This window comes from Euprymna scolopes, chromosome 31 (genome assembly GCF_053919585.1).
Source record: "Euprymna scolopes isolate OS-2025 chromosome 31, ASM5391958v1, whole genome shotgun sequence".
Taxonomy (NCBI): domain Eukaryota; kingdom Metazoa; phylum Mollusca; class Cephalopoda; order Sepiida; family Sepiolidae; genus Euprymna; species Euprymna scolopes.
Window position 1 is genome coordinate 36,930,055 of NC_136512.1, and position 15,773 is coordinate 36,945,827.

General features: G+C 35.5%; 1 protein-coding gene across 2 annotated transcripts in view; it reads left to right on the forward strand.

Moving 5' to 3' along the window:
- Positions 1-15,773, forward strand: part of LOC145255696 (short transient receptor potential channel 7-like) — a 267,600-nt gene that overhangs the window by 134,545 nt on the left and 117,282 nt on the right. For both annotated transcript variants that reach the window (XM_080114270.1, XM_080114271.1), the window contains exon 3: positions 2,428-2,751. In XM_080114270.1, coding sequence (XP_079970396.1) covers positions 2,428-2,751 — 324 coding nt within the window. The remainder of the gene's footprint in view (positions 1-2,427; positions 2,752-15,773) is intronic.

Sequence of the window (15,773 nt, forward strand, 5' to 3'; positions counted from 1 at the left end):
ACTTGTGTCTAACTTTACCTCGTGGGGAGGTGAGTAAGTAGGATCGGTAATCGTCATGCAACATTTCAATCTGATCAGAAAAAAAAATTGTGAGTTATCAACCTTTCCATGACATAAATTGTGTCAATAAAAGCAAGCAAACTATTGACTCGGACTAGAATGTTCACTTGGAAAGTTACTACCGAATGACTCGGGTGTCATCTTTATATAGCTTTTGGGCGAGTGTATTCTGGTATTTCAAGAAGTGTCCAGTTAAACCACGTACACATCGTTCTCTTTTCATTCGGCTCAGATGAAATTATTTGATTGGTTGGTTGGTTGGTTGGTTGGCTGGTTGTTTTTGTTTTACGGCATATCAACCCTTTTCGGGTTATTTAATGCTGAATCCAAAGATTTTGAAGAAAATTTTTTTAATAGAATATATTTGTTGTTTTCACGTCGGTTTCTATTTAACCCATAGTTGGGACCCTAACAGGTACTACCACTCCGGGTTAGAGTGGACCTGGGAGCAATGGTAATTAAAGGGTGGCTCCACACTCCCCAAAGCCCACAAGCTGGGGCCTCACCACTGGATATAGTTTAAGGTCATATCCAGGACCCCCATTGAGGGACTTTTACCCTCTGCAAGGGGGCAGTCGGCATATTCTAATACCCCACCGACAGGGCCGGAAATTATTTGAATAAAAAAAAAGTGAATTTGCAAATTCAGTAAAATATCAAATTTATGGAGGATCAACGAATGTTCCACACTCCCAATACTTTTATTTTCACCGAATCAATAAAATCACCCATTTTTTTCAATCGAATCGATTGATTGACTGCTCTAGTCGGGGACCCACCATGGTGCACTGAGAGGAAGATTTACGTGCCTCCCCACAATGACTAAGTCCACAATACATTATAGTTTACATTGCACTGTAGAGAACCTACTGTTGATTTTATAAAATTATTTTTATATGATGGCTTAAAGTTTAAGATACAAAAGTATAATGGTTCAATTGTACTCTAAACAGAAACATTCGTTTCGAACGCGCCCCTCTCTTATCAAACCTACTGTTGATTTTTTAAGCCGGGCCCATTCTGCTTGTGTGGTGATGAAACTTCTCAAATGCACTTGTGATGTTAATCTGTATAAAGGTCAAAATTTGAACTGTTCATTCTTTTATCAGATTTTTTATTATCGATTTTCAATACGTATCGAGGGCATTCTGATGCAAAACCTAACTGAGAACCCTCCCAGATACATAAAGTATATTTGTGCGAAGTTTCCTAAAATATCGGCCCAGTCGTTTCGGAGTCTATTCGAACAAACTCACACACATTACACGTACACAGACAAAGTAGATGCAGATATCAAGTACGTCTTAAGAGTACTGTTGCCACACCCGGGGGTGGGGGGAACTGCTAAGAGCATTCTTTGCTGTCTTGACAGGGTACAAACCTGGCTTCCTTCTCACTCTTTCTCACAGAAAAGACGTTATTTCGTGGCAGGTGTTCGACTCTTGTCTCTTCTATCTTGTATAACACCACTCGTCTAGATATAACTACTGCCAACAATTTCCTTTACTCTGTACCTGTGACGAAAACTAAACAAAAATGTCATCAGTAAAGCCTCTTTCCTAAAACTATTTGTCTGTGGAATAAAGTACTGTGGGCCACTTGCCAGATAACTATAACATGGTCGTTTTCAAGCCTCCTGTAAACGGATTTTGGTTGAGCCGTCCTCTAAAATAATTAAACCCTACCCAAGTTCCATCATTACAGATCATCACAGTATTCTCTCACCTGCCATTTGATACTCATTAAACCTTATTCTCGAGTGGTTATCGGGCCTTGATAATGTTGCGGGTGACATAAGTTCGAGTTCCTTAATAACCTCGTCGGCAGTGTTGTTGACAAGTAAGTGCTCCGGCAGAAAGACACAGCACGGTGTTTAGTGGAAGCATATATTGAACAGAAAAGTAAATGCCATAAATAAAGAGTTCTTATACGTCAGTCCGACTGCCAAATGTGTATAACGTCGAGAGGTATTCTCTCCCAATATTTATAGTAGGAAAAAGATGGTGGGCATAACAACAGAGACGCAGTGATCCTTATAGTAAAAGAAAAGACAAAATTGAAAATTATTTCCCTTCTGCTCCTTATCTCTGTTTCCTTCTCTTTTCCTCTTCGACAACAGTATTACTACACTGATGATATTTCCTTTTATTTATAACGGACTATTCTAAACTTTTCTTTTCTTTATTTATTGCCCTCGTCTATTAATAAGGAGAAAGGGCGAAAGAGAGATGGCGAGAGAGAGAGAGAGAGAGAGAGAGAAAGAGAGAGAGAGAGAGAGAGAGAGAGGAAATGAGGGAAGAATCCTTTGTAAAATGTAAAATGTTTATTGAAAGCAATGAATCTTCTATTTCATGTTTTCTTCTTCAGGGTCCTGATCTTTACGCCTCTATCCGGGAGAAACTTCGAGAAGCCCTTATCATCGCCGCGTGCCGCAACAACTTCCTCATTGTGAAGATGCTGATGATGCGTGGCGTCACGCTGGACATGCCGCACGAATACCTCTGTCTGTGCAAAGCATGCAGTGAGAGTCGCAAAGCCGACTTCATGACATTCACCAATAACCGACTGGATGCGTTTCGCGCCATTGCCAGCCCGGCGTACATCACCCTGACCGAGCCGGACCCAATCATGGCTGCGTTCCTACTCAGCGATAAATTCAGGAAAACTGCAGAGATTGAAACAGAATACAAGGTAACGGACCACGTTTCAGTTTTCATCAAGCAAATACACGTGCGCGCACATACATATGTTAGGTATAATATTTTTATTCATACAATTAATTACATATTCTTGAGTAGTCAATAATAATTAAGACAACACGGGAGTTACTTGGTGTGTTTATGTCATGGAGACGTTTCTGGAACGGCTGTTGTGCCCTGACACAAGATCCAGCTCCTCAAGTCTTAAACCACGGCTACCGAGAGAGTAGGCCAGTGAACATGACAGCGTGACGTCATTTCCAGATCAACAGGTAGGTATAGAAAGTTTCCGGTGTTCAAACATGTGGCCATAAAAAATATTTTTCGTTGCCTTAGATTGTGCATGTTTTTTTATTCTCCTAAAGAGAAAAACAATTCTCCATTTGGATAATTATTATAATTGCAATTATTATAATTGCACAGTGGGATAATTTTAATCTAATAAAATATAACAGTAAGTGGGTTGATTTTGAATTTTTATATATATCGAAGGAAGTCAAATATTTCATTTTATTTATTTTTTTAAACTGCAGAAGATAATTTTTATATGAGAATATTTTTCACTCCGTTCTTTTAATAATAAATAAAACTTTTCATTGAGTATTTCCAAATATTTTTAAGTTAGAAGCATTTTTCACGACATTTTTTTTTAAACTAAAACAATTGATGAATTCAATATTTTAGCACCGGACGTAATTTATTTCTTTGAAATATATTTAAAACTTAAAAGTTTGTGTTTGTTTGTTTTATAACATTTTATCTGTAAATAATTTACATGACTGAAATGGGAAATGAAATAGGAAATTTTCTATTCTCTCGAACACATTGACTTTATTCTTTAAATTCTTTAATCCCTCGAACACTTTATTAATACGAACACAAATTCATCTTAAAACTTCATTAACTAATCAGTTTTAATTAAAGTTTTGATATGAACTAAAAATAAAGAGTACATTAAATTTTAGTTAACATATCTTATTGTGTTTATCTTATAAATAAATATTGTTTTATTTGTGCCGTGTACTTACCGTGCTGAAATAATAACGTTATTTAGAAAGCCATTCTTAAAAGGGAGAAGCTTTCTAACTATTCTGCCCTTTCACCTAAAAATTTGACGAAAAAAAAAAGATACCATAAATTTAACTTGAAAATCCTATCTAAAATATAGCATTATTATTATTATTATTATTATTATTATTATTATTATTATTATTATTATTAATAATAATAATAATATTATTATTATTATAACAGCAACAATAATAATAAAAAAGAGTACTTCACGGGGAACGTGGACCCTGCGTAAGCTGGTTTTAATTTAATGGTTGCTCCCTAAAAAGCGCATACGCAAAAGGTTTTCATTGGTTTATTTAATCACGAAAACTTTTTTGAAAGTACTATTTGATGCAAAAAAGGACAAAAGCATTATTTGAATATATATGAAAAAATAAATGTAACAAAAAAATAAAAATATTTAGCGTGGAAATACAATAATAAAAATAAATTAAAATGCAATGGAAATAAAAACAAGTACGAAATAAAAGTATGAATCAAATTGAATTAAAGAAATAAAAAATTCGAAAAATAAAGTAAATACACGCTCGATTACAAAAAAATTAAAACCCGTTTACGCAGGATCCATGTTCCCTGTGAAGTGCCAAAAATACAGTAGATGGCCGACTGACGCCACATCAACTAGTTGTGAAGGGTCAGGGAGGATGGAAAGTCCGAGATGGGAGAGTACTAACCAGATCTCCACTAGAAGTGTGCAGTTCAAATCTGGTACATTGGGGAGGCATTTTGTCACCCAAACCCTAGGAAACACCAGTGGCCGATGCCAACGAGAAATCGATGGCAAACAGCTGTTGCGATTACGTGCAATCATCTGCACGAGTGGTCAAGGGGTGGAGAACATTGGAAATCTGAGGAGACTTGTTGTCACTTGGTCTCCAGGGAACACCACAGGTTACTGCCAGTGAGCATATAGTATCGACAGTAACAGTTCGACAAATCTTACCTACATTGCCTGCATGCATTTTTCAATTAACAGGCCTTCTATATCTCGGTGGCCGTGGTTAAACACGATGAAACGATCGATAAATCTCCTTTAGATCAAAGAGTTACTTATGACGTTGGCTACGTCTGCTGGTGGGCTTTCTCTTCAAGTTCTCTGTCGGTGTCATTACTGACAAGACAGTTGTGCTGGAATTGAACGCCGTAGTAAATGAATGATACACTCATTTTCTTATAAAAATAGAATTCTTTTATTTTAACAATTAAGGAGCATTTTAAGAATTTGTGAGTTGGCTGTACGCTACTGAGCCGTGCGTCGCCAACTGAGATTGGACCCCAATTGAATTACAATTCTTCCCTCGTCGCTGACAGAGAAAGAGAAAAAGAGAGAAATATAGATAGAGAGACACTTATACTTATCAACAGAACGGAACAGAAACTGGCGGCATTTTCAATTCAACGTATCTCGGGTGATAAATTCAATGTGTTCAGTCTTCAATCTTCCGGCATTAACTTCGGGCATCCGATTTTATAAACAATCTCTTTAACTCTAGGTTGGGTAAAAACTTTATTTATGAAACACTCTGAAGTCGTCATGTTTACAATGTACATGTTAAAGTATACTTGTCTCCATTTTAGTAGAAAATGAGTCGGTATAAGACCTCTAAATGTGGGGAGCTGAAACTCCCAAAAGTGACTCTTTATCATTATATATCGACAAAAGTGTATTACGGAAATAGTATGTTACAAAAAATATGCGTCTGATTCTGTGGTTATGACTGCAACCCTGACTACTAAGACACTTTGTCCTAACTCTATTCATAGTATCTGAAAGAGGCTATCTACCCCGAAATAGGGGAGATCAACACAACGCCATAACAGCCCTTTTTTATCCTTCCTCCGTATCCAGTCAATATCCTGTTCTTTTCAGGTTAATTTTAATGAAGTCCGTAATCTTACAGTGTCTTCTTAATGTGATAATATTTTCCTTCAAACATCTTTTAGTATTTTATCGTCAAGGCCCAATTTTTCCTTTTTCTTCTCTGTTTTTAAATGTCTTATTAGGAGACGCTCTCGAATTTTGCATATTTTCATTAAACCCTTTGTAATAATTCACAAGATCAAGAGAACTTTGTAAGGACATTTTTACATTTACCCAAGCTGGCATATCTTTATCACATATTCTCGCTTTGGGTCCGATCTTTTAACGTATTTTCTATAAATATAAAAGCGAAAATGTATGTTTGTATGTGTGTTCGCTTTTTCTGTATGTCTACAAAAGGCTTTTTTCAGAGAAGCGGTCGGTCGTCTAACAACTTTTTAAAACTTTTTATATCACATATAAATCGTAATATCTTACCGTTAACAACGAAGCTCGCCTGTCTATTTAATTTGCTCGACTTTGGGAAGATAAATATTCAACATTTGTCGCTCGCCGCATGTGGGTTAGTCTTTTTCCTATAACATCTTAGAAAGCGTTCCCGTAGTAAATGAAATACTATTCCGCAGTCAAACTTGGCCCCATTAAGTCATTAGAACGGGCACCTGCCAAATTAAAGTAATTAAATAAATTCAAACGTGTTTCCGTTAGAATCTCGCGGTGTGGCAATCGTTAACGTCGCACTTTTTTTTTCACACTTTAATTTACAACTTTGCCTTAAGGGTTCGGGTTCGATCCTCATACTTACCTACCAAAACATTTTTTAACCCCCACACCCCCGGAGTTTCCACACACACCTCCAAACACCCGGGCAACGCCGGATACCCCTCGCTAGTTGTTTATAATTCGATTAAGATATTTTGTTTGTTTTTTATCTTTCCTAAACTGTCAGCGAAACCCACTTGCTGTATTCTGGAGGCATTTTTTTAATATATTCACTTTCTCCTTATTTTTATCTAATGATGCGAATGGAACATGTCTTCGTTTTCCTATTTTCTTCCATGTTTGAAAATATAGGATCGACAAATCTGATCCTGAGTAAAGTTCCACTTTAATATTCTTCTTCAAGATTCTTACTTGTACAAACTTTATATTTTCCACTTCGTTAATGATAATAATTTTATTTTTGACTTTGCAGTGTTTACTGTTGTGTCCCATGCAATAGCACGTAAACACTTTTTCATTTTAATCTTTGTACCAATGAAATTGCCCGCAACTGAAGTTTATCTTTTCCCTTTATTTATCAAATTTAGCTAGTGAATTTGTTTTGTTTTGTTTTTTGTTTTTTGCGAACTTTTCTAAAATTTGCCATTTCACATTATTCAACGTCTTTTGTGTAGAGAAAACCGTTACTTGCTTACTAGTATGTGTGCGTGCTTCAACGGGTCGGTCGTTTAACAAAAGGAAAAAAGAAAGGAAGGTTAAAATGGCGACACCCAGTTGGTTTTACGGTTGATGGTCACATGATCCACGCAGACTGTCGCTGTTTCTATGCAAATGAGACAAGTGAATAAAAAAGGTCGTGAAGTGAACAGGGGAACGAATTAGAAGAATGCGTGTGCTACGTACGTAGTCGTGTGCAATTTAACTTGAAAGAGTGTCCAGTTGTGGGGTTGGAAATTTTGACAACAGAGTATCAAGTTGTGGGGTTGGAAATTTTGACAACAGAGTATCAAGTTGTGGAGTTCGAAATTTTGACAACAGAGTATCAAGTTGTGGAGTTCGAAATTTTGACAACAGAGTATCAAGTTGTGGAGTTCGAAATTTTGACAACAGAGTATCGAATTTACCCGGGAAATTTTTGTTCAACCATATTTTGAATCTTAGCGAACGTTAATAAAACTTTGGCAATCCTCTGTGATACATTGAACATTGTAACTGGTTCATTTTCTAGTTTATTAAGAACCCCTTTTGATTTCCGCATCCGTATCCGATAATAATCCTTACACAAATATAATGCATTTTAAATGATTAGCACTCAACTCTGACAACGTTCAATCAGTGTAGTGTTTATCATCTTTATTGTCTTTCCTTGTGATAGTCATGCATTTTCATATTTTGTGAAAAAGAGATGCTTTAAGGTTAAACAATGTAGTCAATAATTGCATTGCTTCAACAAATGTTGCTGTTTTTTGTGGCCATATGTAATTGAATAATAAATCCCCTTTTGACAGCATGGAGGGTCATGACATCGCCCTTCACTGGAAATACACACAAAGACCATTTCAGTTTGAGGGAAGTTTTTCTTTATTTTGTAGGAGACTTTATGCAAACTATATTACTGGATTTCCTCTGTCAAGAAAAACTGACCCCCCCCCTCCAACAAAGGACAGAACAGGTACTACATTTTTAGATATTTATTCGCAAAAAATATTTTAAAATCACAAGGTTATATTTCTCTTCGGTTTGACCTGGTGTTTGATGAATTTTTTTATTGGGTCTTGATATTCGATAATTATCTCTTGCAACGTGAGTACGCTGAATATGTTTTACCTTCAGAGTTAAGCTCTTTCTTCATAGTCACGATTCTGACGCCCATTCCGCTTTCAAATTTTATATGCCATGGAGACTTATTAATGCTATTTGCGTGTCAGGTATCCGAAAAATAACTGAAGCAACAAATTCTGATTGCCATAGTCATTATTTGATAGAGCGTGAAAAGAACATAAAACGGAATGTGAAGGAGACAAAAAGGAATTTTTTTAATGTTTTATTTTATTATTATTTTATCAATTTATTTATGTTATACTTCGCCTCTCGTTATCAATAAGGGAGGTCAACTATGGCGAAGCTAATTAAATTGACATTTTCAGTGTAAACAAAAAAAGACGGGGAGTGCTTTATCTATAGCATTCCTAAAATAAAAATCAACTATAACATATTTAGAAAGCCGGTTTGTTAAAGCTCAGCGCCGTACATACATACATTTTTCGTTTTTTTTTTGTTTTTTTTTAATCTTACACTAGCATGGCTACCGGGAGCATGAACAAAATAGAATAGTCAAAAGTGTGTAAAATCTTTCGCTTTTTTTAATCCTATCTCTATCTTTCTCCCTATTCCGCTCTATATCCCCTATCTATCTCTATCCATTCCTCTATTCATGCTACTCTCGCTCCTCCCTTCTCTCACTCTCTTCCCTAATCCCTTTGTTCCCCCACATTCTCCTTCCTACTCAGTCAAGAAGAATTGAACTCAGCCAGAACCAAATATAAATAGTAAACTTGGACTAAAATGAATTGTTGTGCGTCAGTTCAATAATCATGTTCTTTCGCATACTCCAGGCTTGCCCTTTGGTTTCGCTTTAAAAAAAGAAGCCAGAATACTGACATGAAATCCCACATTATGAGCAACCGCCTTCTTTGAGATCTTATTACGTATCTCTTCATTAAATTTATGGTCGTGTACATAGCCGTTTCAAAACAATTTTTTTTCGTAGATATTCAAATAATTCTTCGATCTTCTCTTTGCGATGTTTAGGGAGATCTGCTGTTTTTTTAAATTTAAAAAAAAAATTTTTTTTTTATTCATTTTGCACCTGACATTTTATCGGTTTTATATCACGAGAAACGACATTTTTAGACTTATAAACAAGATATCAGAAACTTCTGAAATTTACTTTTTTCTTGGTATTTAGCGATAATGAGTTTTTTCTTCAGAGGATAGCATTTTGCTCTAAGAATTTGCCATATGGGTTAAAAATAAAGTTCTGATGAATTTTAATTATTGTTGAAAAGCTCCATCGAGTTTTTGTAAACTAAACGAATTTGCACATTGCAACGTGAGTACGTTGAATATGTTTTACCTTCAGAGTTAAGCTCTTTCTTCATAGTTACGATTCTTTAATTCTTATCTAGTAGATTATTTCTTTTATTACATTTAAATGTTATTAAAGAAACACTAGTGTTTAAATGCTGATAACTTTGTATACTATAATGACACGTTGATCTTTATTTGATATAAGTGTCATTGCGAATCATACATTACTTTTTAAGTATTACACATGTCTTTTTTGTTTTCGTTTCTTATATTATGGCTACTACTGCACACCTGTATGTATATGTGTTTATATGTGTGTCTATATATGTGTATATACATGTGTGTATATAGATATATGTGTATATATATATGTATATATACATACATATACATATATACGTGCATATGATTATATGTATATATACGTTCGTATATACATACACACACACACATATACATATATATATATATATATATATATATATATATATATATATAAGAGGCGAATAATGGCTGAAGAGAGCTTGATAAGGATACCTTAAACGGGCCTTATTATCGGGCTTGAAACCGACGGTACCAATGATCTGTCTCAACTAACAACTTTTTGTACACAAAATATAAATACGCTCTTACAATTTGGATTTTCCTTTTAATTGAGCACTCTGCTGGAATTCTTTTTCCAAAAAAAAACTTATCATATATATATATATATATATATATATATATATATATATACTATAAATTTGTCTTTGTGTATTGCTATTCATATTAAAACCCCCTTTTCTATTTATTTAAAAAGAAAATACAATTTTGTTATATATAGTTCGTGGAATTGCATTTATCTGCAAAAGATCTCGCTAATTTGTATATTCTTTTAAACATATTTCTGAACACAGTTCCCGATGATTGTGTAACGAATGCCCATATCCTATTCGGAAATGCTGATCATGCTGTGATAATGGTAGATATTTGAGTCCCTAATTAACCAAGCTGCAGTCAATCACCTTACAGCTGCAAAACTTCTGACCAACCAACAATATGGATTTAGGCAAGAGAGTAGAGTGATAGCCTCAGATATATCTAAGGCTTTTGACAGGGTATGTCATGATGGTCTTCCCAGGAAAATCAGATCATCCAGTATTACTGGACGAATACTTATCATAATTAAATCCTTCTTAAATAAGAGAAGAATCCAGGTTGTCCTCGACGGGCGTACATCTAAAAAATATGATATAAATGCAGGTTTATCCTTGGTCATTTATTATTCCTTATATTCATAAATGACCTCCCTGATAAAATTGTCTCTGAGATGGGTATATATGCTGATGACACTATGCACTAAAACAGGCACGAGAGGAAAACAAATAAACACATATCTAAGGAAATGGTAGAAACATTAGAGGAAGACTTCCAATCTGTAATGGAATGGGGACAAAAATGGATGGCCACATTCATTGCTGTCAAGACTAAGGTTGTTTCCTACTATAATTACAAGAAACCTTCTCAACCATCAATATCTATGGCTGAAGATACATTACCTGAAAGTACTTCTTTTAAACTCTTCGTCTTAACGTTCTCAGGGAACATGAGTTGGAACAGATACATTGAGAGTATTGCCAGGGCTACCGCGAGAAACATGGACTCTCTTTACTGTGTTAGAAAGTTATTTACGCCTGAAAGTATTCTGTACATCTACAAGGCCACCATTCACTTAAGTATAGAGTATTGTTGTGACATTTAGACTGGTGCATCTGCTACTTGTCTCTCACTTCTGGACAGGGTTCGAAAGAGAGTTGCCAACCTAATAGGTCATGAACTGTCATCTAAGCTTTGGCATCTGTCCCATCGATGAAATGTTGCATCCCTGTGCATGTTCTGCAAATATTTTAATGATGGATGCTCCAACGAACTACAAGTCCTTGTACCCGCTCAACATAAACACTTCCGAAAAACCAGGCAAACAGCAAAATCTCACCCCTACACAGTACAGATCCTAGATATAAGAAAGCCTTCTTCTCTAATAGTTTCTTCCCCAGAACTATTAGACTTTAGAATTCCCTTCCAGGCTCCTGCTTTCCCAACTGTACTGACATGCAGAAGTTCAAGTGTAATGTGAACAAACATATCTCAACTCCCTACATAGTATCCCTGCAACTTATGTGTGTGATAGTAGCCCCTACATCAAAGTGGTACTGTGCCTTGTAAAAATGGAATAAAAAAAAACTATTTGGCTGGTGCATCTGCTACTAGTCTCTTACTCCAGGACAGGTTTCAAAGAAGAGTCATCAACCTAATAGATCCCGAACTGTCAGCTAGGCTTCAGCCTCTCTTCCACCAACGAAATGTTGCATCTCTCTACCTGTTTTACAAGTATTTTCATGGTATATGCTCCGACAAACTACAAGCCCTTATACCCTCTTGATGTAAATACCCCTGACAAACTCGACAAGCAGCAAAATCCCACCCCTACACAGTAGAAATCCCTAGAGTGGCAGAAAGCCTTCTACTCTAATAGTTTCTTCCCCAGAACTGCTAGACTTTGGAATTCCCTCTCGGGTTCCTGCTTCCCTGACTGTACTTACATGGAGAAGTTCAAGTGTAATGTAAACAAACATCTTGCTGCTCAACTCCCTATAAACTATCCCTGCAATTTATGTCCCAGATAGTAACTGCCTACATCAAAGTGGCACCAAGCCTTTTTTGAGATGAAAAGGCAATTAAAAAAAAACAAGACAAAAACATTCATTTTAATCAATTTCTTATTAGTTTTTTGGTTTTCTTATGGGATGATCATATTTAGTTAACTATTACGTGTAATTATATTCAGGCAGAAATTCTACATGATTTATACTAGCGTAATATTTGCGTAAAAAGCTTATAGTAAACACAAACTTCTTTCTATATATATTTATGTATGCATATCTATATTTGTTTAAAAAATTCTGCCTACCTAACCCCTCTCCCAATTTTTGGTCTACAGACATGAAACTTAATATATCATATAGGGTATTCGAACCATGCGAAACTTTATATTTGTGTTTTAGCCGGGGAAAATCTGTGCAAAAAGGTGAAAATTATAAAAATGGAATTTGCAAGGTGAAAGTTGAATATGCATGCATAACGTAATAGCTATTGGTTCATGTTTAAATTTTTAACCTTGCTGCAAACATGTCTTCATAGTTCAAGCATTAATGTCAAAGGATAAAGTAAATTGTAAGCTAAACGTTTCGGTTTTGATTCTTTTTAAACCTTTTTAAATCATTACTATATATTAGGTCCAATGTAATCTATAAATATGAAAGCGAAAATGTATGTATGTATGTATGTATGTATGTATGTATGTGTGTGTGTTCGCTTTTTCTGTATGTCTACAAAAGGCTTTTTTTAGAGAAGCGGTCGCTCGCCTAACAACTTTTTAAAACTTTTTATATCACATGTAAATCGTAATATCTCAGAGTTGTCAACAGAGCTCGCCTGTCTATTTAATTTGCTCGACTTCAGGAAGATAAATATTCAACAGTTTTCGCTCACCGCATGTGGATTAAGCCTTTTCTTATAATTAATTCTGGCGGCATTTTTCCGGTTTCCCCCAACCCTGCGTTCCGCAGTAAATGAAATGCTACTCCGCAGTCAACAGTTGACCTTATTAAGTCATTAAAACGTACACCTGCCAAATCTAAGTAATTAAATAAATTCAAACGTGTTTCCGTTGGTATGTTGTGGTGGTGTAATGGTTAACGTCGCATGTTCTTTTTTCACACTTTAATTTACAATTTTGCCTCAAGGGTTCCGGTTCGATCCTCATACTTACCTACCAAAACATTGTTTTTATTTTACCCCCCCCCGGAGTTTTGATTTACCCAAAACCACACACACCTCCAAACACCCGGGCAACGCCGGGTACCCTTCGCTAGTCTATATATCTATATATATAAAAGCGAAAATGTATGTATGTATGTATGTATGTATGTATGTTTGTGTATCTGCTAAAAACTTTCGACAGACACAACAAAAATTCATAAACTCGGTATCATATCGAAGCTCCATCCTTCGCTCAAAAAATATCGAAAAATTGGCCAAAAACGTTCATTTTTTCATCCCAAAATCGATAATTTTCGACAGGGGGAGCGGTCAACAAAAACGGCCCTCTCGACTGGTTCTACGCATGCGTCAGATGACGTCATGACTTGATTTACTTTTTTCTGGGGTTTTTTTTTTTTTTTTGGTTTTTTTACTTCGTTTATTCACCCCCGATCACACATCCAAAAACACCCGGGTACCCACCGATTTTTTAAATTTTATTATCAAAGCAGGCTTATTTAAGCCATTTTTTCACGTGTTCGTTTTCTGTTTTCACCGTTCGTTTGCCTTACATTAGATTTTTTTTGTTTTTTTTCGCCGCTTAAGTGTTAACGTTGTTTTCTTTTTTACTTCGCTTATAACAAACAAACCTGGTCATTGACGTCGTCGTCGTAATGCTCGACGACTTCCGGGCGCGCACCTGTCAATTTCGTTCTTACTTAAATAAATTCAAACATCTTTCACTAACTCATTCTGGCTGGCCGATTTTATTTTCAAACTTCGCCTCAGGGCTTCGGTTTCGATCATACCCCCGGGTTCTTTTTTATTTAACATCACACACACCTACAAACACCCGGGCAACGCTGGGTACACCCGCTAGTCTATAATATAAATCTCACCTGTCTGTTTAAATGTATGTATGTATGTATGTATGTATGTATGTATGTATGCCTAAAACCTTCGACAGAGGCGACGAATTTTCACAAAATGTGTATCATTTTAATGCTCATCACTTCGGACGACAGATATTGAAAAATTGGCCAAAAACATTAATTCGTTCACCCTCAACTGAGCACTTTTTTACAGGAAGTGGTCGCTTTTTTCGCCGATATTTTCAAAAATCATCCCCTCTTCTCGATTGCCTAGCCTTAATTAAAATCTACATCACTTTCGGTTTAGCGATGGGCGCAGCAGCAAAGAAGTCACGTTTTTTTTGTTTGTTTTTATCCATGTTCCTTCGTGATACAGGTTTGAGCTTGTCTACCTACTACCACTATTTTTTTTTTTTGCTCAGCACACACCTTCAAACACCCGGACAACGCCGGGTAACAAAACTAGTATAATAATAAATACGAAACCTGCATTAATCAAAATATCTTGTTTAAGCATATTTTATGATCATGCAATGCCGGACGGGTCTGACGAGGACTTATGGTTTTAACCGTCCATTTGTCTAAAAAAAAATTACTATATTACTATGTCCAGTGTCGCGACCATGTAAATCTGTTTACATTAATAAAAAATATATCTTACTCTTCTTTTATATAGCACTCTTAATAACCATGCTAAATTCATTAGATATCACTCTTGAATACCTTAAACCTGGTGATCTAGAAAAGAAAGTCGGAATAGACAAAATGTTAGAGATAAATATTCTAGAATTTCGTGTAATGCTTGCTGCATTCCTCATTATTAAATTAAGTTGATGCGCATAACAGTGTTATGTGCATTACTATAAACTGCTTTTATTTTCGCCTGAACACTAGTTTTTTTTGCCTTTCATGACATTTGCATCATCAAATGTCTGAGCTATCAGTTTTTGGCGATTCCATTGAAGAATTATATCTAATTATTGTAGAATAAATTTTGATATCCCATCAGCGGTTTGGTTTTCTGGAATAAAGAATCCCCAAAAGCGTTCAAGTATTTTTTCATCCAAGACGTACCGTAAAACAATGATCATTTGTGTATGTTCAGACACATCTGTTGTATCGTCAGCCATGACAGCCAAATGAATTTCTGCCCTTATTTCATCACGGTATATTTGTAAAAGACAGTCGAGTATGTCATTCTGAATGGTTTTGGAAACACCTTTGAAGACTACTGGTTTCTAAGTGATTCTTTAAATCTGGATTTAATTAAGATGCAAAATTTAATAATCCTCTAAATACACTTGGATTTACTGAATCATCTTTTTCATCATGTCCTCGTAAGGGAGTTTCAAAATTCCCACAAAAGAAAATACAATCTATTATTTTAGATAAAATTTTACGGTTTTTCTTAACATTCATGTTGTGATGATTGATTGAAAGTCTGTAGGCCTCACTAAGTTTTGCTTTAATATTTACGGTCCCGAAAATTGATAGGGAAACTACATTGTCAACGTGCTTCTTTGACTTCTCATGCTTTTCAGTTCTATCTTTCATTTTGCTAATAGTTCTGAAACCATCTTTTGTCCACGTTACATCACCCCCAAACAACAAAAAAGGAAAGAGGAACAATGC